Source organism: Leiobunum rupestre, chromosome 8, assembly GCF_980474605.1.
Source record: "Leiobunum rupestre chromosome 8, qqLeiRupe1.1.hap1, whole genome shotgun sequence".
Taxonomy (NCBI): domain Eukaryota; kingdom Metazoa; phylum Arthropoda; class Arachnida; order Opiliones; family Sclerosomatidae; genus Leiobunum; species Leiobunum rupestre.
In genome coordinates this window covers 24,245,770-24,272,139 of record NC_143391.1, presented here as the reverse complement: position 1 = coordinate 24,272,139, position 26,370 = coordinate 24,245,770, and the positions used below count along the sequence as shown (strand labels likewise).

Here is a 26,370-nt window from a genome sequence, read left to right as displayed (position 1 = left end):
TTCCCCCATCAACACGAGTTTGAATGAAATTAAAGATTTTCCTCTACCACAAGAACCCAAATACATTCCCGAAGTAATTTTTCCTTGCTAAACTGGAACGAAGAACGAATAGGAGTGTCGCCTCTCGGGAAAACAGCGCGGCTGGAATAAACGAAACCAAATAATCATCCGTAGGCCAAATCCGCGGACGAAAAACTTTGTTCATTTTAGGTATACATTGATCAATAGATGAGCCGTAGAGAAGATTAATGGTCCAGTTAAGAACGATATCGAGGGTATCCAAGACGGTAATGTCTCGAGATTCCCCGCGCATATCGCTAAACGAGCGCTCCGTAAGTAGAGTCTGGTCCATTGAAACGGTGTCGCGTGGATGGGAGCAAATCTCGGCTGCTTCTTTCTTAAGGAGCCAACCATAAATCCATTCGAACGACACGCGTTCGCTTCGGCGTCATTTTATTTTTGTCAGTAATATCGCTAAAAGTATCTTTGAATAATGGACTACGGCAGACGCGTTTTGGAAGCGAGCGGGAAAAAAGTGCCTCCGAAAAGAAATATCGCTTCGAGGAAGATCCTTCCTCGGTATAAACGGGCGAATGTCTTGTTGTTTTTGGGTACAAGCCTCCGTTACCATTGACCCTTTTTATAGATAGCAATTTTACTCATATTTCATCGCGATCCGTACCTCTAGATTAGACTTCTTACTGGCGCCTTTTCGGATCTAAGCCAATTTAAAATCGGCTCCCTTTTCGATATAAGTTAAGTTATTCGAGGTAATTACAGTTTCGCCAAGTTTAAGATTGAAATTCGGCCGTACGGTTTCCCCGTAGGAATATTGACTACTATAGCTATCTTTGATCGGTTTCGCCTTGCCTTCCGTTATCTCGTTCGACGACGCGTTTTATACCGTTACAGACTGGCCCGCCATCTATTTTCGAAGACGGGAAAAGACGTGACCACCGCCGCGAAAGTTCGCGAAACCGACACGCTATGCCGCTTTCAACCGAAACATCTTTTCCATACGAATCGGTCATCGAAAATGAAATCAAAGGAAAAAATCTATACGGCCGGGTTCCAATATTTATCCTTCATAAACGCTAAAAGGATAAAAAAAATCCTGGAATTTTTCTTTCATGGTCTTTGGATTTATATATATTTTTTTTAGTTTGGTTTTTTTAAAACGCCAGATAAGATTTTTTACGCGGTCTGAAGCGACGAAAGGAAATTCGTTTTCGTGTCATTTCGGTTTTGTTCCTCCGCTATAAACACTTTTTCCTCTTCCAACGGAATCCCGAGGATCGATCCAGGATGCGGACGCTTCCTCGCCTCCTAAGTCCAGTGAGAGAGAGGGGGGGGGGGTTATAAAGGGTCGCTTTTTTATCTCTGGAGCTCCAAACTAGAGCTTAAGGTAGAGAGAAGAAAGAGAAAGGCCTTTTCGGACCATCGGGAACCCCGGGTTTAGCCGGAACGCAATGCACCCTAAAAAATTAAATTGAGGATCTGGTTCGGTGGTATAGGAAAGCGGCTATAATAAACGTCGGGGCTAGACGCGGGGAAGGGAGACTGCCACGGGAGGAGTCGAGCGGGGAAGGGAGAGTCAATATGTCACGTACACAAGCGCCGGAGCAAGTATTCATCGATCCCGAGGGAGGGATTCGCCTCTGGCCTAACGCGAGTTTCCCATTCTCTTTACTGGCGGCGGAATTCGTCCTCTTTTCGGTAGCGAGAATACTGGCTGTCTTGGGCCGCGCTTCGAACTTGGCGACGATAAACTGGGAGAGGTGAAAAGGAAGAGCGCTAGAAAAAAAGGGAGAAAAGGGAAGAGTGAGAGCGCCCGTTAAGATCCGGAGAATAATTTTAACGTGAGCAGAGAGAGAGAGGAGTATCTTGGAACGGCGAACGGATGGGGATAATACGAGTGGAGCGCGGGCAGAAAGGAGATAAATAATTCAGAGTCGGTTTCGCCAGCGATGCTCACTCAGACTTTCGATGGGGATGGACGCGATTCCGGAGGAAATCTGACCCGTCGTCTGCTCGGTGTTCGGCCGGGCCAGCTTCTCCCCACGCGTAGAACGGAGGCAGCAGCGGCGGCGGCGGCGACGGTAGCAGAAGAGGCGAAGCTCCTCGTGCGTTAGGTAATAGCTTTCTCCGGTGAAGCAGCGACGGGAGTGTTTTTCGCAGTTCCGACGGGGATGAGCGTCGTGGTGCCGGGATCTGGAGGACAACGCTACGTAAAAATGTTCGGCCGGTCGACGTCGTGCCTCTTGGCACCGTCCGAGATCAGCTACAGGTAGGAAATTTTCCGATTGTACCACGAGAACGCGAGATTCGTTTCGAGAAAGGGACTCTATTACAGTTCAATCTTCCCTCGCTCGCAGCTACCCCATGAACGGGGAGCAGGACGACCTCCAGGGACTGACCACCGAGCAAGAAGACACCATAGCGGCTTCCCTCCTCCTTTACAGGCTGCCAAAGATGCAGGTGAGTGCGTGGTGTAGTCTAATCCATCATTCATCCAGCCACAGCACGAACCATCCGGAATTAACCGTACACGAGAAAGTCGCGTACGACCTTTATACTCTAGAACCACGCGACTCCGTAACCTTATACCGGCGTTAGTAGTTACGAAGTCGCGAAGCTCTAATTTCACCACGAAATTTCGCACTGCAGGTGACGGAAAAAGGGGGTCGTTGGTTCGCCCTAAACAACGCTTCCTTGAGACTCTTCCGGCGACTGGAGTTCGAAGGGAAATGCTCCAAGGTCTCGGCGGAAGTGGTTCCTCTGAGCAAAGTTCCTCCCAAGGTTCGAGAAGCCATGGCCAACGCGCCTCCGCCACCCGAAACCAACCGAGTTCCACCGTCTCCAGCCTTCAACTCTCGACTTCAAAGGAACCAAGTCTCGGGAGTCAAAAGCAAATTCCGCGACTCTCAAATAGGTAAGAGCGTGACCCTATCAGCGCGCTCCCTTTCAAAATAGCCGCGCTAATATTAACGATTAATTAAAGGGCCCGCCTTCCTCCACCAGTCGTCGCCTCGCTTCGGCAATCGTCTTATTATTTCAAGTTATTAAATTTACTTTCTCTCATTTTCGCAAACATCGTTAGAGAAAATAGTGTTGATACAACAGCTTAGCGAGTCAAATTTCCAAGCAAATCCTCTTAAAAGGTACAAGCGCGGCCGTCTTCCAAATACTCTCTCGTAACAAATATGTTACGAGGGAACGACGAAAGCGCTATTCTCGCCCCCCCCCCCCATTCACCTTCGCGAATGAACGTAGGAAGCCTTATAGTACTATAAACAACCCCGACTAAAGTTAAAGGCTTAACGAAACTCCGCGAAGGAATAATTTTTGCTCGCTCTCTACAATTTAAGCGTAAAGGAAAACATCGTAATACTTTTAAAAATAACATTAACGCTATCCACCTCCCGGTAAAAAGCTCGCGCTATGTAAATAAAGAGGCGAAATTTCCAATTGAGCGAATTGGCGGGTCCCGAAATGGCACGGAGATTATAGCACGCCGTTCGGCCAAATGGAAAACCGATGGCGATTACTTTCCGGCGCAATAAACACGATAATTCAACGTTTTATTTTCTTTTCTATTCTCATAATGAGTTCTCGTTACATATCGCCTAACCATTGAACGGATATTATTAAAGTTGGGCCCCGAAACAAATCAATCATTAGAACGTTTCGGGGGGAACCAACCTCTCGTAGCTTTCCACCTCGTATCGCAATTTCAAAGTTCGATACTTAGGCACTAGGCATTCAATCAGCCGAATCCGGCTTCTCTCGGTTAATGGTAAATCCAATACCTAGAAACGCGTATACCCGCTAAGACGGCGGTGGAATCTATTTAAGCCCTTTCGGGCCCAAATTACCATACAGATAATAATTCCGTAACTCAATTATTAACGATAAACGCGTCGCGAGATGATCTCGCTTCGGGTTCTAACCTTTCTAGCGTATCCTCGACAAGAGGTCTAACACCTTTTTCAAAAAGAACCGAAATTTAGCCATCGATAAACAGCTATCGATGCGGTTGAAAATTAGCCAAGTGGAAAAGACGAGAATGACTATGTACGAGAAAGTCGAGGGTCAATCGGCAGTTAGGTAAAATGTACGGACGGGGGTAAAGTCCGCGCTAGCTATTCGGCCTTTTCTGACAGTCCGCGAGGTTAAGTCGAAGTGACAGCGTCGAGGGAGCCGGCAGAAAGGAGGCGAGGGACGGTCCGCGCTGGTAAAGACTGTTTTAAGATGCAAATCTAGTTAGGGGCTCAGGGGCTTTCGGCTTTAGGCGTGCCAAAAGTCAACATTGAAGGAGCGACCGGGTCCTACCAACAAATTTCTAGAGTAAGAGGCCGTGCGTAAAAATCAATCGAGGAAATGGAGGACCCGGGGACACTCTAATGGGGGAATATGTCCCTGGAGAAATTTTAACTCTTTTAATCTAAGATTCTTAAAAACGCCGAGGGAATTCGCGTCCGTAAAAAGCTTTCTTTTCCAAATACCTCCGCGTAAAAATTATTCCAAGACGAAACGGAACAGTTCAAATTTAGAAACGGCAATAAACGTGAAAATTCTTAATCTAACTCTCGCCTCTCACCCCTTTCTAATTAAATTACACAATGAGCGTAAGCTAATTTGTACCCCGCCCCTCGAACCGCGAAATCACCTCAAACGTCCTCTTCTCGTATATTCCAGGCGCATCCAGAATTTAATTTAAAAGCTGAACTTTGAATTGGCGGGGCACTCGCCTTTTCTCTTTTATGAAGAAAAATGAAACCACGCGAGAAAGACGCTTTTCCTTTCTTCTTCGGAAGACTTAAATACGGAGAAGAATGGCGGAATATCTTATTTCCTTTCCACGAGAAAATCTCGCTTACTTTTCGGCTTTCTAACGACGGGAATTGAACAAACTCTTGGCGGAAATATATCAAACCGAAGGCGCGGTTTCGGATAGGAAATACTCGTAAAGAAAAGTTAACGAAAACTTTTTCCCCCTTCCGAAAATAAGAGAGGTAATACGAATCCGGCTTTCAAGACGCCAGCGTTCGACTTTTATTAAAGGAACGAGGGTTAGCGAGAAACATAGAAGTTCGTTCCCGTCACAACGGTCACAAATCGCCCGCTTATCAACGCTTGTTGCCCAACTTCAAATCTCGTATAAGAAGGAAATTTCGGATTACATTTTCTTTTTCTTCACGGTACTAGATTCCCTGACGAGTTTTTCGGAATATACCTGAACGTCTTTTACAACGGCTCTCGAGCGCCAGGAACCGAAATATCTCCCTCTAAAAATTGCTCTTTTAGCGGAAGCGGGAGGCGGGCTGAGACGAGGGGAAATAGAACGCCAGTTACAGCGACTACGTGTAGAAAGAAAATGATGACGTAGCTTTACAACAAATGTTTACCCAACTTTTTACATAATTTTTTCTTCGTGTCCGCTCTTTGAGCCTTCTCCGTTACCTTCTTTAAATCTTTTCATCGAGACTGCCGGCGGACTCTGGCTTCTTTCGGGAAAACAAATCTTGGAGAACCAGCCTACGCGAAAGTTCCGGGCTAAAGAATTTTGCCAACTCCCATTCATTTTGTTTTTTGCAGTTCTTTTTGCCCTTCGGATAAAATCGGACACTCTAAAAGTCGGCTACCTTTGTCAGATATTAGATTCATCCGTCTCCCCAAAGTAAATTGCTCGATTTTTTCCCCACCTTATACCGTCAACGGAAGCTGACAAATTACAGTGAAATGAAAAAACGTAAAAAGAGACGTCGAAACAAATGAGTAAACCTTCGTGATTCACCTTGTATTGTACGAGGTTTATATTTTCGTCACGACTAAGCTTCAAAGTGGTGCGCGATAAAGTTGGCTAACAATATCAAAAACGCTTCACTTTCTTCGTATATTTCGAGGACTTTGGAGGGTAAAGGTCGCGGCAAATTCCTTTCCTCATCCTCTACCGAGAAAGAAAGAAATAGTGGAAGGAAGGAGAATATAAGACCCTCCATTTTGGAAAGATTTGGAATCGAGGAAGAGAGCGAGAGAGATATATCGAAAATGCAATCAATTTTTATCCAGCTTTCTTTAAACCCCAGCTGACAAAAACTTACAAATCCATATGACGCGAAATGAAGATACGTATATATATAGAGGGCCCTTATCTCTCTCATTAATTTTAAAAAGGGGGGATAAAATATACCAAAAGCCTCTAGCGACGGGGGATGAGATCGGAAGAAAAAATTCTAAAGGACCGTTTTCGTCTGTCGGGGGTCCCTTCTTATAAGGGCGAAGATATTTTTATAGAAAGGGAAAACATCTTTATTTAAACGATTCCTCGCTTTTTTTCGCCCTAAGTCCCTTCTCTCTCTCTCTCTCTAACTCATTCTTCTCGTTCGCTCTCTCATCTCATCATCTCACTCAGCCTTCCCGTTTTCTCAATAACTCGGAGGAGCCCTTTCTCTCATCCCATTTTACGCGTCCTATTTATTTGGGCCGAGGCTTACCACGCGATTGAATAGAAAGCGGGGTAATGGTAAAGTTTGCGGGCGTGGACTCGTTTGCTCGAGTGATTCTTGGGCGGCGTTCCCATCCCGAATTTCGTCGGATCAGTTTCGGCATCGGTAGCTCTTCATCATCTCCATTCATGGACCTTCTAGTCCCGTTATCCAAGGGCATTGTCAACATTACAGGCCAACAGCCTCGGGCAAAGCTTTTCCCTCAAATGAAAATGGCGAGTAAAGGCTTTGGGATTGCCTTTTGGGCTATCGCGCGTGGAGGGGAGCCTTCCACCAAGTCGGTGCTCCCGACTAAAACGTCGCCTCTCGCTACCGTCAAAGTCAATATTTACCGCGCGGAAAAGGATTTAACGAGGACAAATGACTTTTTCGTTCCTGCTTAATGGGCCCTAAATAAAAAAATATTATCACTGGGACTTAAGTTTTCGAATGAGACAAAGAGATAAATGGATGCTGACCTGTTACGCGGTATAATTTAGTTTATTCTATTTATCATGGTTGTTCAAAACGCATTTTGAAAATGCAAAATGCAAAATTCAAAATACCATTTTGCATTTTGAATTAGAAAAAGTATTTTGAATTTTACATTTTTCATTTTGAGTTTCTAGGAAACAATTTTGCATTTTGTGGGTTTGGAAATGGTTTTTGAAATTTTTTTACTTTGGTATCATCATCATCGCGGCTCTTGTAGAGAAAGTTCGTCTGCTATTCACTTCCAAGTAATCATAGATGGCGATACTCAGTTACTCACTTACTCAGAAGCAGACGAAAATTCATACAGTGCCACCGCTTTATTTCCTCCGTTGGCTGTGAGGATGGTTTGGAAATCTCTACGTTATTATTATTAATTAATAATAGTAATAATTAAATCTAAACAGAGTGCATTATTAAAAACATTTTGCATTTGAAAAATCATTTTCCAAATGCATTTTGTATTTTTATTTTGAGTTGCAAAAACCATTTTACATTTTACATTTTGCATTTAGAAAAACCAGTTTTAAAAATGCATTTTGTATTTTGCATTTTTAGTTATGGAGAAAGTATTTTACATTTTTAATTATGGAGAAAGTATTTTACATTTTACATTTTGCATTTTAAGTTATGGAGAAAGTATTTAGCATTTTGAAAAAAAAAAAACATTTTGAACAACCCTGCTATTTATATCTTGAACTTTAACCTCCATAAAAAATAAACTGTATTTTCAATTAAAATACTGCTGAATTCCTTAGCCAAACTTCATAGATAATTCAATATCACCATTCGGCGCTTAATTTACTAGTCTATTAAATTTGATCTATTTTTGATCTACAAACGCCTGTAAAAGTGTTCTACGCGTCGCACACCGGTGGCCTGGAAGAAGATAGCTACCAGAAGCGAATAAAGAAGCTCTTTTTTTTCTAAGACCGGTTTCTTTAGGATCTAAATATGAAATTTAGAAAATATTATAATATTTCAGTTTTAATTAGCGATATGGTTTGGTATAATACTTTCTAGATTTCATATTTCGATCCAAAAGAAACCGGTCTTAGAAAAAAAAGAGCAGTCAAAACCAATTAAAATATTTGATTTAAATTATCTCTCCTTGTTGACCCAAATTACAGACGCTTGAATGAATAAATTAATATTTATTAATTTATACGTTCTGTAAGATTGAAATGGAGATAAATACGGTAAAATTTTTGCTTCGGGCCTTCGTAAGAGTTAAATTTAAGTCGTTCTAAATTTATATAGTACGAAATAACGCAATCATATCACGTGCTAGGCCATTGTTACTGTCCGTCGGGATTTTTTTAAAGCAAATGAGCGCTTTTGAAGTGTAAAACAGCGTTAACACGGTATATATACGTTTCTGATTTCCCGAGCGTGTCCGCGTAAGGAATAAGCTTGTTTATTACGTAAGATAGCGCGCGTAAACCCTCGTCACGTGTATAAAGATTTGAAAACCTTTGGCGGCGCTATAGATGTCACAATGGGGGCTTTCATTCTTAAAACGCGAAAGCATTTCCGAATCCTTCTTATCCTCAATTTCACCCGTCCACCGAGGTTTAGGACACTCGCCTTTACAAGGACGCCATAGCGGACGATGGCGGCAGAAGGAACACTAAACAAGAGCTCAGCGTTAAGCTCTCGGTAAGCCTTTGACCCGCCCTTATTTGGCCAAAAAATAAAATCTCTCTCACGCTTTTACAGGTGTTTGGTCCAAAGTTTGGCGGCGGTAAATATATACCAAAACCATAATTTAAGCCCCCTTTGTTCTCCGATAGCCGCGTTACGTTGAAACGGGATTACGTACGCCTCGCTCCCCAAAAAACACCCCTTTGCCAAACTTTACTGTTCTAGTCTGAGCTTGGAATGCTTTACCTCGGTTAAGGGCAAACCATCCCGCCTTCGACGAAAATGTCAGGTAACTATCATCAACGAGGACCTTTAATAAAGGAAAGCCTATTAACCTAACGGCTCGTTTTAATCTTGGCCGTTCTCGTCTTGTTATTTTCTCTCCCTCGGTGCGTATATCAACGACCAAATTAATATATCCTAGGACCCATACCCTCACCAGTTTAATACGCAAAAGTCTTCAGTGATTAATGTAATATGACCTCGAATTGTTGCTGAAGAAAATAACACCCTTGTCCGAGTTTCATATTATCAGGAGTATATAAGATAAATCACTGGAAATCACCGAGAAATTTTAATAAATCATTGGAAATCACCGAGAAATTTTAATAAATCATTGGAAATCACCGATAAATTTTAATAAATCACTGGAAATCACCGAGAAATTTTAATAAATCACTGGAAATCACCGATAAATTGTAATAAATCACTGGAAATCACCGATAAATTTTAATAAATCACTGGAAATCACCGATAAATTGTAATAAATCACTGGAAATCACCGATAAATTTTAATAAATCACTGGAAATCACAGATAAATTTTAAGAAATCACTGGAAATCACCGATAAATTTTAATAAATCACTGGAAATCACCGATAAATTTTAATAAATCACTGGAAATCACCGATAAATTTTAATAAATCACTGGAAATCACCGATAAATTTTAATAAATCACTGGAAATCACCGATAAATTTTAATAAATCACTGGAAATCACCGAGAAATTTTAATAAATCACTGGAAATCACCGATAAATTGTAATAAATCACTGGAAATCACCGATAAATTTTAATAAATCACTGGAAATCACAGATAAATTTTAAGAAATCACTGGAAATCACCGATAAATTTTAATAAATCACTGGAAATCACCGATAAATTTTAAGAAATCACTGGAAATCAACGATAAATTTTAATGAATCACTGGAAATCACCGATAAATTTTAAAAAATCACTGGAAATCACCGAGAAATTTTAATAAACTACTGGAAATCACCGAGAAATTGTAATAAATCACTGGAAATCACCGAAAAATCAGTGGAAATCAGTAATTAGGTGTACAAAGATTTCTTTCGTTTTTTTCTTTCGTAACATATTTGTAGAAAAATAAGCGAAGATACAAGTTTTGAGCGAATGGCATTAGCAGAAAACGGAGATGAGTACTTACCTAGTAAGAGATATATTATATACTTCTGATATTATTAACGCCCTTGTTTTTTGACCACCAGTCTGGGTTCCTTAATGGAAAGTGATAAAAATTCCAGAATTATCCACGAATATTGTGGGGTGATTGTTATTAAAAAAAGATTTTAATAGGACCCTTTTTAAAGTAGGGGGGGGGGGGGTAATTTGGGTAGATTTAATCGAAGTGGAGCGTACTTTATTTTCATCCTTATAAAATATTTAAAAATATTCGAGGTCGCTGAGTATTTGGGCAGCAATATAAAGAAACGTGTATATATGGGAATAGGGTCAGGGATATAAATAAGCTGGGACCCAATTTACATTTTATTGGCTCGCGACTCCACACGGTGGATTCTACAAAAGATAAAAAAAGGTTTACGGTCTATATTGGAAAGCGATACATTCCATGGGGTTAAAATGCGGATGTTATAGGAGGGATAATTTGGCTCGTTTCACGGTTTATAGTCCACAATCCGTGACGGGCTCGAAATGGATGGCAGCGGGCGAATTAATTAGGATCATCTCGTCGAAATAAAAATGATCGCCGAGTCACTCATCATTATTTTTGGGGCACCGCGCGCTGAAGTAATTAGAACTATTAGTGTTTAATCTTTATGACTTTCCCTCGACGGCCTCTGATAGACTCGCGTCCAGTCGATATAAGCGCGCCTAAAAGCCGAAAAGGCCCCCAAGAATTCGAGAGAGGTCTCCTCGACAGATAGCTTCGACCGAAGTTCAACTGCCGCTACGAACCGAGGCTATATTCGGGTACAGTCGGCGTCTTTCTAAGTTACTGTTCTCTTTACCCGCGTTTGTGGCCTGGGGTGAGCTGTCAGCTAACTGGGTCGGATGGCGTACAAAGGCCACCCTAAATAGGCTTCATCTTGAAGCGGGCTCCTTCGGGGGGAGGGCGGGGGGGATGGAAGAGCGAGCGGACACAAAGCGTTTGGCCCTGTTCCATTTCAATCGATCAGAAAAGAGAGGGCGCCACTGCTGTTTCGGTTTATCCGACTCGTATTTTATTATTAACGCCAGTCGCCAGAAGGTTCGTTCGACATATTGCGAGGCCGCCTCCGCCACCGCCGCCCGAGACAACAGCCCCGACGAAATTCCTGCCGGGGCTGTTTATATTCGCTAGTACATTGTTAACGTACGGAATGATTCCTTAATAAAACAAATAGAATGGTCCAATCGCGAACCCTTTAACGTATTCCACTCGGATCTATAGCTTCAACCCGAAGGCGAGAGAGGGCGCTGTTAGGCTCGAGCGAACAACTGGGTCGAAAGGGAAGGTTACCGCCGCCATTCGCGTTGCCAATAGACGGAAAGGCGCGGATGCGGTGGCCGCGCGAAACACACTCGATTTGTCGCCTCAACATACCATCGAGTTTCGGTCTGGACGGTTGAGTCCATAGCGAGGCCGTCTTATCTCTATAGGAGAATCGCTTACTCTATTTAAGGCCTCCGAGGCTTTCCCGATAAGGTTTAAGGGGCGAGATGGCCAATCCCTTCCGCTCGGCTCTGGTCCGGCCTATCTGCCGATAGAGTTTCGCCGGCAGAAAACCGCGAGGCCAACCGTGACGGATTAGTCCAATTAATCGCGAATTTCGGGTTTCGCGGTCAATACGAGTCCACCTAATAACGGCTATTTCGGCAAGTTCCGTCATATTTCTCCGAGCCAGCGCGACTTATATTCTCCGGGACACTCTTATTCCGGGTTGGACTATCCCACCTCTCCTTTTTCGCTTCGCGAGGGCAAAGTTAGTTTGGTAGACGCCGTGGAGATATTAATGAGCTTCCTTTTTGGAAGGGGCGACGTTCATTCCTCTTGTACTAGTCGAAATTCGGCCGATAATTCTCGCCAGTCATTAATTATTTCGCGCCCCCTCCCCCTCTTCTTCTCCTCCGGTTCCTTTTACTTCTTTCTCCGAAATCTTCGAGCCCTTTCTTTATTTCCATGGCAATGGGCGAGTCGACAACCGCGCCTGGTAACAAAAAAAGTAAGCGATGACTCACTTAGGCGCGGACCTGACGAAATAATAAAGTACGAGACTAAAAGGAATCTACTTTCGTCCACCTCGAGAGACTTATTTGGTGACTCTATTTCCGGTTCTTGTTGATTCGCCATTAGAGTCGCTTACAGTGGTGTAGTCCTAAAAAAGAACCGGGGCCATACCTGGGTACGGCCAACTTCGATTTTTAGCGTGATCGCAGCTGGCCGTACCTAGGTAACGATTTGAAATTATTATGGTATTTTCCTGCGGCATAATTTATAATAAATTCACACACCCTTTTATTCGAGAAAAACGATTTACGAAATACAAGCAACGCGCGCCCTGGTAAGTTCAAAAAGGTGGCAGGGCGCGCCCTGGCAAATTGGAAAAACCAAGGCGAGGTGGGGTGACGCCTTGGCCCGACTACACCACTGGTCGCTTATTTTGAAGACGGTGACCTTTAAATCTACCGATACATCTCGGTATATCTATAACGCCTCTGTAATTTGTAATCGGGGGATCGCATTCATTCGGTCATCTTAGAATGTGGGTGTAAAGTAGAGCTCGGGTAAACGGATAATTAATTTTACCGCCAAAATTTCAATCAATCATAAAACTGTTTAATATGTAACAAATAAGTTTTTATTCGGATAATTTTCGGATATGGATATAAAACAAATGAACGGAAAATTTTCTATCCGAACGCTGAGCCCTAGCATTAGCGAAGAAACCATCATTGATTCGAAACCCATTACAGCTTTATTAAAAATGAATTCAAACACAAAAAATTTTATATGATAAAATCTCATATTTACATACTTTATACTGTATAATTACAAAACGTAAACAAAGGTTGTTTTTTTTTCCGCATGTTCTGAAATTTCGGAAGAAAAGTAACCTTGTGACGTCATTTTATTTCGGTTCTCTGGTGGTGAATAGTTCGGGGTAAAAACGTTTTCTCTAAATTAATTCCTGAGGCCATTTTAGCGAAAATATTCTGGATAAGTGGATAATTTTATCAGTTGACTCTCTGTACTCCCGCTTTTGAGGAGTAGAAAGAGTAACCATAATACCGAGGGAACTGACATTCGTATAAACACCGTAAAAATCTGAGAATCAATTTGAAAATCGAAAAATCTGGGCGAAAATCAGACCCAAAGTAACTAAATCAGCTTAAACGATATGTCACAGACATTTGAGTGATGAGTACACACAATCCCTCCCATGTATTTAATGTTTTGAATATTAAATTTAAATTCAAAACAATATCAATCATCATGTACATTAACTTAATTAACCGAGAGGAATTTGGTAAAAAATTGGGTTTTTCCCTCAACCACCTGGTATATTAAAAACATGATCTCAATCACTCTGTCGTTTATATTAACATAACTAACCCATTAAGCATTAACAACCAAAGAGTAATTTGAACTCAAAGAAAAACCCATGACCACGCTTTATTGATAATTCTGTCCATTGATTATGAACAATATTTCAATAACTCTGTAAATTAAATGAATAAGAGCACTCAAAACCCATGATCACGCTTTATTTATCACCCTGTCCATTAATGATGTACAATATTTCAATCACCCTGTACATTAAATTAATAAGTGCACTATTACAACCTAAGTGTAAATTTCATCAAAATATCAACAGCCCTATCCTTTAACATTATGTACTTGATAAGCCCACTATAACAAACTAAAAATAAATTTTTAGAAAAATACTAACGACCCGGTACAGTAACATTATCAGGGAACTTTCAAAACCACCTAATGTATTAAAAAGAAACATAGCGAAAACCTGCGTCTGTATAACAAACGCGCGGTGACCTAAACGGTATGCCGAAAGTATCCAATACCGTGTGGAAAACTAGGACCACAGTTCATAGAGATTTCGAAGGTCAAAGATCAAATATTTAGAGAATAGTGCCTACGCGCGCTGTGGGGTCCCACGAATTGGCGAGAAATCTCACTTTAAATCAAAATTTCTGAATGCAACCGAAACCTTAGTTCAGAATTATCATTACTAACTAAAAATATACTTTTCAACCAAGTCGGTCTTAATTTAAAAAAAAGTTGTAGATTTTACATTGAAAATCGCCAAAGATCACTAAAATAGAAAGATTACCAATTTGTGGGCCCTCGATCTCCAAACGGTCTACCGAGGGCATAATATTTCCTTTCGATTGAGAAGTCGCTGACCCTTCTAAGCCTAATTCTTGGAGAGATATGGAATGCGGCGGTGACGGCGGCGGCATCGGCTACACTGTACATGAGCCCAATACACAATAATCCCTTGGGTATTCCGTGTAAAAACCTACTCGGAAATCTCAAAATCAGTTTCTTATTCTGAAATGCCTTTGAGATTCAAAATCTGCAAGTGTACGATCGATACTTCGCCTAATACTCCGGAACAAGCAAATATAGTTGATGGGCTAGAAAAATCTCATATCCTTAATAATATTTATGGTAATAAAAGAAACCACCTATAGATGGCGAAAGAGTGCCACGAGAAATCGTAAGCAGACGAACTTTAGCTACAAAGTATGCGAGGATGAGATTTAGAATATTTATCAGTCTTCCCATATTGAATTCGTTCTTGGTAATGATATTAGAACATATTACATCGGTCAGTAATTAGAAGGTTGCCGGGGGTTTTGATACAATGTCTTCGCTCTCTCCAACCGAAGTTTAAGATTAATATGGAATATTTTGATAGATGACCATTGCTTAGATTTTGGGATATTAAATGTAAACTAATCTACTTGAAAAATCAAGGCTATAGTTAATCAAAGGTAAATGATCTAGACCGTGATTAGGCTTAATTCTAAGAAAAATGCTTCACAGGAAAAGTTGGTTAAATTTGTGTTGAATTCTGTTTTTATAAAGCTTAAAACGCCAAGGATTTGGGGGTTTTTTAAAACTTTTTTTGAAAAATTTTAAATGTTTTATAGCGATAAAAATTGATACAAAACTAATATTTGAAAAAAAAAAGACATATATAGCGTAGTTATGAAATTGTCGAATGGTGATAATTTTAGCATCCTTTAGCCTGTTATATAGTTAACTCATTTAACCCAGAATAACTTCCTTGTCCCCTGGTTCCTACACCCCTGAATAAAAGTATAAATTATATAACCTAAAGCTGCGAGATCTCCATACAATACTAGATACATGTAGATGAATATACGAAGCCAAGAAGGCTATAATTAACCCCTTCGATGGAAGTATGAGAGCTCAGTAATACCAAAAGTGACATAATTACCAAACGTGTGTCAATCGGACCTATTTCATAATGAATGTTACGAGCGAAATACAAGTTGGGAGGGGAGAAGGGAAAGTATGCCTTGGGGAGGGAAGGAAGTTAAAACCCACAAATAATGCCTCGTAGTGAGGAACGGAGGAACTAAGTAGCACTGGTCAAAGTTAGTGTATTTTTTTATTTTTCGTCGTTCTGTGAAAATGCTATCGCCATCTACCTACGATATAATACCATAGACAAAAAAAAGATCCAGAAAGGCGACAATAAATAGTCTTTTATGTGGTCGATCTCGAGTCGAGCATTCATTAAACCTTTAGCATACGAAAGTACAGGGATTGTCACACTTTTGGTAATTATGTCACTTTTGGTAATACCATAATCCCAACCTTGGTAACTAATAACCATTTTTTACGCATCGTAATATTTATCGAGGGTATATTCGTAGATTAAACTTTTACCTGGTTAAAATAATGTTTGTGATAAAAATTGATTATAATTATAATTCTGTAAATTATAACATTAAAGTTTTAAAAAACCATTGTATAAAAATCAATAAATATTTTAAATAAAATCAAAAAGTGCCAACCCTGCCACAAACAATGTTCGACGTCATTTTCCTTTAAAATGTAATCTGCCATCTATAAATAACATCAATTAAATTTAAACATTTAAAGCAAAATTGCTAATAATTAAATCTCGCCCGTACCAAATTGAACTCTAAAAGTAAGTAAGGATTCGCGTTTCAAAACGATTTCTGGTATATTTAACGTAAGGGTAATCGATCGAATCGATAACAATTAATCGTCAGATACAAACGGAACTGCATCGGTGACTTCATAAACAAAAACGATTCTAAAAATACCAAATTCCAGGAACGTCGTATACTAGTATATGCGAGGGGCGAAGAAGGACCCACCCCACTCCTCTTTTGAAATATTAGTTAATTACTTTAAACTTAAGCGCGTTTCTCCCCTTCCTTTTAATTTCGGGGGCGTTAAATAGCCCTATTCCAACGGAAGCGGCCCTGATAGCTTTTAAGGAAAGAGGGTACAGAGAGAACGGAGGGAAGCTACTACGTGGGGCGTCAATTGGAGCATTTTAGGTTTCGCCGTCGTTATAATTAAATTCTTGGTAATATTTCGCTTTCGTATTCCTCGGAAAGGGGACACTCTCTCTTCTTCTCGGCGCAGGAGGACAGCGACGCCGGGATCTAATTAAGGCTTTATTTAAATTATTCCCAGAGCAACGCCTTTCCGAGTAGGAGGGTGGGTGGACGAAGGGACCCTGTGGTTTGATACTTCCCAGGTTTTGGGCCGAAATTCGCCATTAATGGCCCGAAAATATTCCTACAGCGTCGGTCTTCTTTGGGTCCCAGCCGTCGTTGTTTTCACAACGACCGTTTCTCCGACATTTTCCTATACTATTATAAACGCCATTCCTTCGTCGTTCGCTACACTCGCTCTATCGACAATTCTTGACGAATTTTTGAGTCTTTCCACGGTGAATAATAATTGCTTTCTCGTCTCGTCTCTGAAGGCAACGAAGGAGACGAAGACGAAGAGGAGGAGGGCGGCCAGGCCACCAAGAAAGGTTACCATAAGGTCGTTTGCCCCGGACGCCATTTGGATGACGAAGACGACACGGCCTCTTCTCGAAACGGGGACGACGACATCACCTCTTCTTCCTGCACCGAGGATGACGAAGAGGACAGCCAGGATATTGAAGTACGCTTTGTAAAGTTTCGAAAGTAGGATAGTTAATAGTGTGTTACGTAAAAAATACAGATTAAATGACTACAGGGTGTTTCAAAAGGTTATGCCAAATTTTTAAGGAGTTGTAGGGGGTGAGTTGAGAAGTATGTCTTTTTCCCCCATTTTCCTACTATGATTTAAAAGAGCACAATTTGGATATAGTAGCGCTCGCCAAAAATTAAAACAAACAAGTTGGCAAGCCAAAATATACCTCTCCTCGGAAGAATGGTCCCTAGTGGTATTAATTTCTCGACACGACCCCCAAAGATATCTCCGCAATTCAGAGTTATTTACGAAAAACGTATTCTCGGTTCAAACCCTGCCCGGTATAAAATTTTAATTTTAATTTACATAATTGAGACGAAAAATCGAGTTTAATTTATTCAGAATATTATAAATTAAGTAGTTACAACAGCGAGTTAGACTTACTAAAACAATGCACAATTGAATTTAACCCTTTTTACAGTACATGTTTATCAGTTGAATATAATACTAAGCAAATTTTAATGAAATAAATATCTACAGATGGTATTTGTATTTTTCTCGCTTACGAAATACTTGCCGCATCTTTAACGCTCATTTTATTTCAACGCTCGTAGACTTCCAGTTGACGTTGTGACACATACCGCATGAAAAAGACCAATGCCGTCCAATTTCCAATATCATATAATGACTCGCACACCCAGGAAATCATTGACTGCGTTAGAAATCGTAGATATCCAAATATCCACACCAAATATATTTACAAGAAGCAAAAACCTTACCATCAACAAAGCACAGAGAGCCACTTGACTAACCGCCAGCTCTTAAAGCAATTAACGTTAAATTATCGCCTTTGAATTAACACAACTATATATAGGTCGTTAATAATACCCGTAAATAAATAACAAAAAAACTAACAAAGTGGACCACCCACAGGGTCTACCCTTTAACCCTCTTATCTCGGCTGACTGCGCTAAAACAAGATTTAACCTTTAAAAAAACCAGATTAGGCCTTCATAAATTCATTAATAAAAAAGACTTTATTACCTATTATGCTTACGATGCGTGTCTTAATTTCAGTGAACATAAGGAGCTATCGGTGGTTCTGTGGTAGAGCGCTCGACTGCCAAGCCGAATGGTCTGGGTTCGAAACCTGGGTGGCGCATTTGTTTTTAATCAATAGAGAAACGCTAAATTAGAATTTCTTCGATGCAATAATTTCAATTTCAATTCTATTTCAATTAAACCAAAATTTCGTACTCTATTAAATACGCTTCCGATAAAGCTGAAGGTCTAATTTTCAATAAGGCGTAACAAGTGTCGGTGGTTCTGTGGTAGAACGTCCGCCTGTCAAGCAGGAGGTCTCGGGTTCAAATACCGCCCGATGCGATCGCAAATTGATACTAAGACGAATACCGTGTACAACTGGTGGAAACCCTGCCATTGGACGTTGAGAGGTAGCATTACACTCAGCACTCGGTCCGTCCCAAAGTCATTAAGAAGAAGTTGGAGAGAAAACGCCGATATAAACACAACAGACTCAACATGCGCAACCATCAGAACACAAACACAACAAATTCAACACTCACAACCTACGCATAAACATTACAAAAACGTAAAACACCAAACCGTCACGACGGTGAGCGAAAAAACACCATCCAAACCAAACCGCAAATGAATCCGTTAACGCTCACCGTCACACGGTGGTTTTGCCAACCCTTCGAGAAACTGCGAACGCAGAAATTTCGAGAAACTGCGTACGCAATGATTACCCTTGCCCCGAAAATGCGAACGCGTTCGCAGGCCTGACAGACAGACCCACAGACCCACAGACAGACACGGTGGTTGTATAACCCCTCCTAGGGGACTTTGTCCCCTCGGAGAGGTAAAAATACACTAATGTCAAAGAAAAGTTACTCGTACCTTTGAAAGGAATAAAAACAGCAGTGTCGTTAAGCGAATCACTCGCATTGAATATTGAAAAATTAATAAATAAATAATTTATTTCGCAAACAGAATACCAAATTTTCTGATATTAAATAATTTGGAGGCCCATATATTAAATTTTGGAGGCCCCTTAAGACGACTTTTGAAAGCCCCTACCAAAATTTAAAGTAGGCCCAGGCCTACCCCGGCCGGGTGCTGGCGCCGCTACTGACTTTGAAGCTCTCTGGCGTTCTTTAGGAAAATGGGGAAAAAACAGGCATACTTCTCAACTCACCCCTACAACTTCTTTAAAATGTTTGCATAACATTTTGAAACATCTTGTATAGCCAAATACAGTTTAAAAGATAAAATCTCAATAAAATGAATATTAAAAGTTCACTTATTGTAGAATAAGTGGACTTTTAATTCAATTTTATCGTACAAGTACCGTTTTTAGCTTATTTAGAAAATCCCACATTTAGCCGTCATACCAATTACTTGACCAATACTAGAGTAAAGAACATATTTTGCGTGGGTTTTTCGCAGGGTGTCATAGTGGAAGATGACTCGGAAGGCGATTTTGAAGACGAAGACGCGTTGACTTGCAACGTCTGCGATCGAACATTCAGTAGCGGGCGTCAAATGGCCCGACATCAACAGCGGCGACGCCACTTTTGGTGCTCGGTCTGCGAAACTCTCTTCCCCGCTTTGACGGCCCTGGAACGTCACAAACAGTCCTTGAACCATTGGAGCGACGACGAAGACGACGACGACGACAGCGAAGACGCCGACGCGGAGGACGAAGAGGAGAATCGGGTGGACGACGGTGGCGGCAACGGCGCGGGGGGACCCACAGCGAACGGCACTGTGGCCGGAGAGACGTCTGAAGACGACGAGGCGTCGCTGGCTAGTTGCGGAGTCAGAAGGAAATCCGGCGAACAAGAACGACTTCTTTAGTCCGCACTTCTCCTTTTTCACTTTCTTCCGTTCTTCGAACGCGAAAGGGAATTATATTTGGAAACGCCTTCGATCTGATTAGCTTCTTTTACTTTTTCCAGCTATCGTGTTTTTTTCTCTAACGTCCCTGTCTATCAATTGAAAAGAAAACAGGAGGGGTATTCCAAGAATGTGACTCGACACTCGTACGAAAAGGAAACGACGTAGACGCTAGAGAGCCAAAAAGAGCCAATTAAGCTTATTTTACGATTATTTCTGGACCAACGTAGTTAATGGGCGAGAATTAATAGACTATTTAGCGCGAATTTGGTAGAGACACACGAACGAAGTTTTCCACTTAAAAGTTGTCGTCCGTAGCGATTCCCGAACGGAGCTGTGCCGCTCCTTTCACGTTGAATAAGGAGAAAGTGAAAGGACAGATTCGCGCGTTACGGAATGGCTTCGGGTTCCCAAAAAGGAAACAAAGTTTCGAATCTTAACTTGTAAGATGTTGTAAAAGAGTTTAAAAAAAAAGAAATTACGAGTGTTCCATTTGAAGTTGAATAAAAGCTTCGCTTAATTACAAACGTGACGGTATGTCGAGAGTGTTCGGTTGTCTTCTAAATACCAATTAAGTTCACGTAGGTTCTTTGAAATATAATACAAAATGTTGTAATTTTATATAAGAAAAAGAAACAAAGATATTATCAGAAATACAAAATTCTTCCGCCTTTAGAAAGAAAATTTGTCCGATTATAGAACGTTATGAATTTGCCAGAAAAAAACATTTAAAACGAATTGTTATAAATATATACTATAGATCTTATCGTACGAAGAACTAAAAAAAAAGAATAATAATAATAATAATAATTTGAATTCTTCCAGTGCCAAAAGTAGTACACGTGTAAAAGATTAAAATTGAAAAATAAATATAATAAGAAAATCAAATATAGAAGATGAAAAAATATATTTACCAGTAAGTTTATATATTTTAGAATGAAAGCGAATAAAGAACAAATATGTGTTTGTTATGACGTTATTTCGAAACTTATATCAAAATAAAAATATGTTCGAGAAAAACGACTCAATTTTCTTTGGGGTTTATAAAAGAGGACAAACTAGAGGTTACTAAACTCAAATATTTGCCCGAAATTAGATAAGGCTAAAAATCTAATTATATTAATATCTTTTAAGCGTGATCTGAAATTTAAAAACGGACGCGATGGGCTTGCTAAGTACGTTAAGTCGCGTAAAATGAACGTAAAATGAAACCGTCTACACGTAGACGTTCGGAAGAAAATAGCCCCGTCTCTTGTAACAGCGGGGTGAATGATAATGCCTTAAAAATCGGGGTTGGTTGTTTACTTTGTTCGGCCGATTTTTCCAAGAAAGGATTATTCCCTCCTTACCGAATTATCCTATCGAAAAACTCGGTGCGCTCATATTTCAAGCGCCAGGCGCAGTACCCATTAAACATTCATCCCTTCCTAGGCCCCGTTAAAAATTCAAACCCTATCACCATAATTTTTCTTCCGCCCCCCCCCCGTTACCCTTTATTACACTTTCCCCCTCTGCGCGCTTTTAGATTTTTCACATTTCTTCAAAGGACTTTGATATTTTTATCGAGAAAAAAGCGGTCGCGGAATTGAGCCGTTTTAAGTCACATTTTCGTCGAGTCATTCCGAAATTTTAGAACTCGGTCGTAATAATAAGTGCGGCGCCGGTGTTATGTTATTTACGGCAATTTTATTTTATTATTGTATTTTATTATCATTGTGTTGAGACGCCCAGAGTATAAGGGCGAACAAAACTTTCCTTTCAAAATATATAACTTTTCAGTAATGAAAAAGAAAGATTTAAAAGTTTAAAAGGTTTCAAAGCCTTACGTTACAGTGAATAAACCGGGATTTGTCCTCCCACGAGAATCTGAAATAACGAATATACGTTCGGATGTTACCGGATAGTTTAGTCAAAGCGATAGCGTGGTGTTTTATTGTTATTCCGAGATGTCGAGTCATTTGCCGTACACGAACGGATCCGAAAAGTTTGCCTCTAAAAGTGGGCCGATTTACAGCGCTTTAAAGCGAGGCCGTTGGAACACTTCTACAGGCGGAAATAGGTCAGTTTGATCTACTTACGTTTTTCATCGTAAACCGTAACGAAAAAAATAGTAAAATTGCCGTAGAACATTTTAAAATAATCTGGGACGAAGCAATTACGTATATTGCTCCATTTCGGTAGTTTAACCTAAGTTTAATGGAAGGGGAAAAAATTCTGAAAAATAGAATAAAAAAACTAACCAGAATGGCCCCTTCACACCCAATTAACAACGCAAAAAAGGGCGTTTCTGGGCTACTGAATAAAGGGAAACATAAACTAGGTCTAGCGCTTTGATGAAGATTAAAAAAAAATGTAGAAAATCAAACAATTCACGCGGAGTATGAATAGGGAATAACGGCAAAGGCCCGCCAGCTGCAGCTTATAGATCCACACTTTTGCCCGCCAGCTGCACACTTTTTGCGCTCCTCATTCTAGATATCCGCAGAAAGCTGAAGCATCATCAACAAAAGAAATATTATCCGATATATCTATATATATACGCTTTTAGTATCGCGTTAGATTTTCACGGAGATGGGATAATAGATTTTTCCCGTTTTTTCTCTTCTCACTGCCTGAGTTTTGACATTCCAGCAAAGCACTTTTACAAATTCTTGGAATGACGCGGAAAGCGATATTACATAGCGACGTCGAATTCTTTCTCTTTGAAGTACCGTGAATTATATTCAATACTTTATAAATTATTAACACCGTTGTCTGACAAAATTGGAATGCGGCTCGCTAATAGTTTTACTCTCTATAACGTAAAATGAATTTGGAAAATAGCTGTTCCGTTATATTTCGGCTACGGTATAGTGGCGATCACCAGGGCTAATAATATCGTGTGGCCGTGTCTTTATTGAACACTTTACAATTAAATTAAAAACATATATAAAAGGTGCAGACGGCGCTCTACCTAGCTAAATGGTAGAGATGGGCCTGAGGATCACTCCAATCAAGAGCTTTTAAATAGTCAAATTTTAAAAACATGTATGGCTATTATACAAAAGCATAATCGTGAGGATAATTTCGAAGAGTATTAATATTATATTTCCCATTTTATCAATTGTGGAAAAAAAAGAAACGAAGTAACGGTACCCGCGAACGAAAAATTCAATTTCGCAGATCCCCGGAGACGGAAAAGTGAAATTCACTTTTTGTTCGGGCTTAGTTATGAGCAGATCGCTTTTAGTCAATTTAAAGCTTTTTCTTTCGTCCGTTAGTTTTTGTCCCCGCGGTCCTTCGTAGTTCTATTTTTTACCCCCCGAAACTTGTCGTTTCTAGCTCTGCTCGACTAAAGCTATAAGAGGGGAAAAACCCAAAGGCTCTATCGTCGCGCGATGCGCTGCCAAACCTAAAAAAGTGGAAGATGAAGAGAAGAATATTGGAAAAGACTTTTTCTCCCAGATGACTGTCATAGAGTAACGGACTTGTCATATACTCTCTCTCTCCTTTTCTATCTCTTTTCATTCTAAAACCCAATTCGAGCGGTCGTTCAGACGGGTAATGTTACACTGAGAGACATTTTTCCCTCAATGGAACGCGCCGGGCAATTTTTTCCCGATATTTTTCAGAAATCGGAATTGATGGTCTCGTCATTTCGACAAAAACCGAAGAGATCGTAAAAAATATATATACGCTTCGGGCCCCCTCCCCTCTTCTCTTTCATAGCGCGGCGAAGGCGGGAAGCTTTTCAGTTAGCCTCCTTTTAAGGATGGCAAAGAAAAGTAAGAGAAAAACCAGAGTTAGTTTTATTTTCGGCTCCCATAATGTTTTGATTCAGTAACTCCCGCGAGATGAAACTAAATTGAATATTCAGCGCATTCGCCACGGAAGACTTTCGAGAACGGCCGAAGAAATGTACGCGAGGAGCTTTCAAATTTCCTTATTTCCCGGCCTATTCTAACATTTATTTTGAAAGTAACGAAGACGCGAGGTGGACGGGGCTTATCGCCATTTAAAATCGCCCTAGTGACAACGACAATTAGACCCTCTTTGTTGTAACGAAAGCGGAAAGAGTGAGAGTCGGGGTTTTCTCCGACAGATGGAAGCGCCGAAGGGACGCTCCGGCCACTCGCGGCTGATGGCAAATTAGGCTGAAAATTGATTTTGTTAAAATTCCAAACCCGGCGGGGTGGACACATTTTGGGGGGAAATAGCCTTAGTGAAAAAAAAAGCGAGTTTCCTTTTCAATGGGCAAATTAATAGATTCGAAATTCAAAAGATACTCCCCCCTCCTTTTGGAGGAGAGTGATAAATAAAAGGGCTCGGAAAATGAAGAGAAGGCTAATTTCATATCATTTCACCATCTCCGGAAAATTGATTTTTACCGTACGGGTTATGAATAAATAAATGATAAGCGAGGTCGGTGTTGGTTCGGCCCAAGAGGGGTCCAGGGAAGGGGCTATCGTTCGGGGACTCGACAAAAAACAGGAAACTACGTCGCTAATACATTTTGCAGGACCATCTATGGTCGGTAGTTCGAAATAAATCCAATTTGGGGGTTCTCTCTCTTTGCCCTGGTCTTCGCAATTCCAACTAAAGCCCGTCTTTGTACACTAGTTAGAGAAGGGAACGGGGACGTGGCTTTCCCCAGAGACGCGTTGCCATAGCGACCCATCCTTCAGAGATCGTCTTCTCCGTCTCCTTCCTCTATGCCGCCCACGGGCAACGCTGCCACCAGAAGACGCGTTGGAGGCCTTTAAGAGCGAATTCTCCGCCAAAACCGCCCTGGCCTTCCTTTTACAACTCACTAAGCCATTCCTCCCCGATCGTCGTTTGAGGGGGCCCATCCCACTAGCTCCGTCTCCCGTCGCTGGGAATCCATTCCTCTAAAATCCCATCACCCTTATTTCGAGGAGAGAGAGAACGCCGGTATAAAACGCAACGCCAAAGAAAGAGATAGAAAGAATATATATATCGGGAGCGGGTCTCATCCACCATAAACGAGACAATTCTGACAGTGGTTGAGGCGCTTATTGCGCTTTAACTCGCAAAAAAGTCCGAAATTACCCCCCCCCCATCCATTGTTTTTTCGCTTCTCTCGGCGTGTTTTTTCTATCTCCCTCTTCGTCGCTGCCATCATCTGGGGTGAGCGTGTTTCGGTAGAACAAACAACAGCTGCCGATGTAGGTTGCAGCTTCTTCCTGCCTCATCTTTTTTCGCTTCCTCCGCAGCGCGCCACCTACCGCCACCACCACCATCTATCTATCTATCTATCTATATATATATATAGTATAGTTTACGCAATAAGGGGGAAACCGAGGCTTCGGACTTTAGCACCTTGCTACGACACTACAGTTGCCATAGTAGCCGCTTGCCCGGGAATAAGGCGCGGAACAGCCGTTCGACCCTTCATTTATACTATATACTTATATGGCTAAGTTAGCCCCGGCACAGCGCGCAATCTGTCAAAACAAGAAAAAAGCATTTTTGGGGAAAGAAGGAGATCCGGAGGAGGGCCATTCTATCCTTTCGCTTCCGCAGCCCGCTACAAGCGCGGCGAAAGCGAACGACATTTACGCCAAACGCGTTTCGCGTCAGCGTTTTCCATTCTTCAATTTCGGCCTCTTTTTATACATTTCTCTTTTTCCCAGCCATCCTTCATATTTCTACGTTTTTCTAAGAGTTGAATCGCGCGTTAATCGATAGTTCCTTCGGATACGGGGAAGGTGGTATAATCAGCGTCGACTTAAAGGGCGACCAGCTTCCAACTGACACCGGGTGAAGAGAGCTCGCTGGTGGAAAATTTCCTTCGAAGGTGGAACGTGATGTATTGGCCGAAGTATATAGCGAGAAAAGAGGAGTGAAGGGGAGAGAAAATGTTGGAATACGCTCGCCTACATCTACGTACTGTTTAAGTTTAGTCGAGTGTTTTTTCCATCGTTTGATTTTTCCGCCAAAAAGTATACATTCGTACGCTCGAAGTAGGGATATTTTCACGTACCTTCCTTTTACTTCATTTCGATCCCTCCGTCTCCTCTCATCCGGCCTATCCGAGTTCAATAGATATTTCCACTCGATTCGCGAAACTGAAAAACTCTTCCTTTTTTTTTAACAAAAAGGAATTTCTAAGAGGGTAAAAATATGCGAAGCTGGCACGTAGAGCGCTCCAAAGAGTCGAAGGTGAGAAATGGAAATGGAATCCGAGGGCTATTCAATCTTCTCTCTCTTTACCCTGCCGTTTCCTTTGGCGCCGAATAGCGTCGCTTCCATTTTCAACCGACCGAGTAGTTCTGCCACGAGGTCAAATCGAAGCGGACTTTACCAGCGACCCACCTTCGTTACTACAGTCGATTAAAACTCGACTCGTGTATGGGGGGATTTT

The 26,370-nt window shown here is 41.2% G+C and overlaps 1 protein-coding gene across 1 annotated transcript; it reads left to right on the top strand.

Annotated features, from left to right (window-relative positions):
- Window positions 1-1,159: 1,159 nt before the first annotated feature.
- Window positions 1,160-20,900, top strand: LOC149932817 (uncharacterized). The gene is made up of 5 exons (XM_090156657.1): window positions 1,160-2,287; window positions 2,376-2,478; window positions 2,668-2,932; window positions 16,888-17,075; window positions 19,557-20,900. Exons 1-5 carry the CDS (start codon window positions 2,190-2,192, stop codon window positions 19,965-19,967), a joined length of 1,065 nt encoding a protein of 354 aa, XP_090012783.1. The 5' UTR covers window positions 1,160-2,189; the 3' UTR covers window positions 19,968-20,900.
- The last annotated feature ends 5,470 nt before the right edge of the window (window positions 20,901-26,370 follow it).

What these genes read in the sequence shown, in the direction of transcription:
- LOC149932817 (XM_090156657.1), top strand. Translation starts at nt 2,190, where the DNA reads ATGAGCGTCGTGGTGCCGGGATCTGGAGGACAACGCTACGTAAAAATG. An exon ending in ACAGGCTGCCAAAGATGCAG is followed by an intron (nt 2,479 to 2,667) that starts GTGAGTGCGTGG and finishes TTCGCACTGCAG; the next exon opens with GTGACGGAAAAAGGGGGTCG. An exon ending in ATTCCGCGACTCTCAAATAG is followed by an intron (nt 2,933 to 16,887) that starts GTAAGAGCGTGA and finishes TCGTCTCTGAAG; the next exon opens with GCAACGAAGGAGACGAAGAC.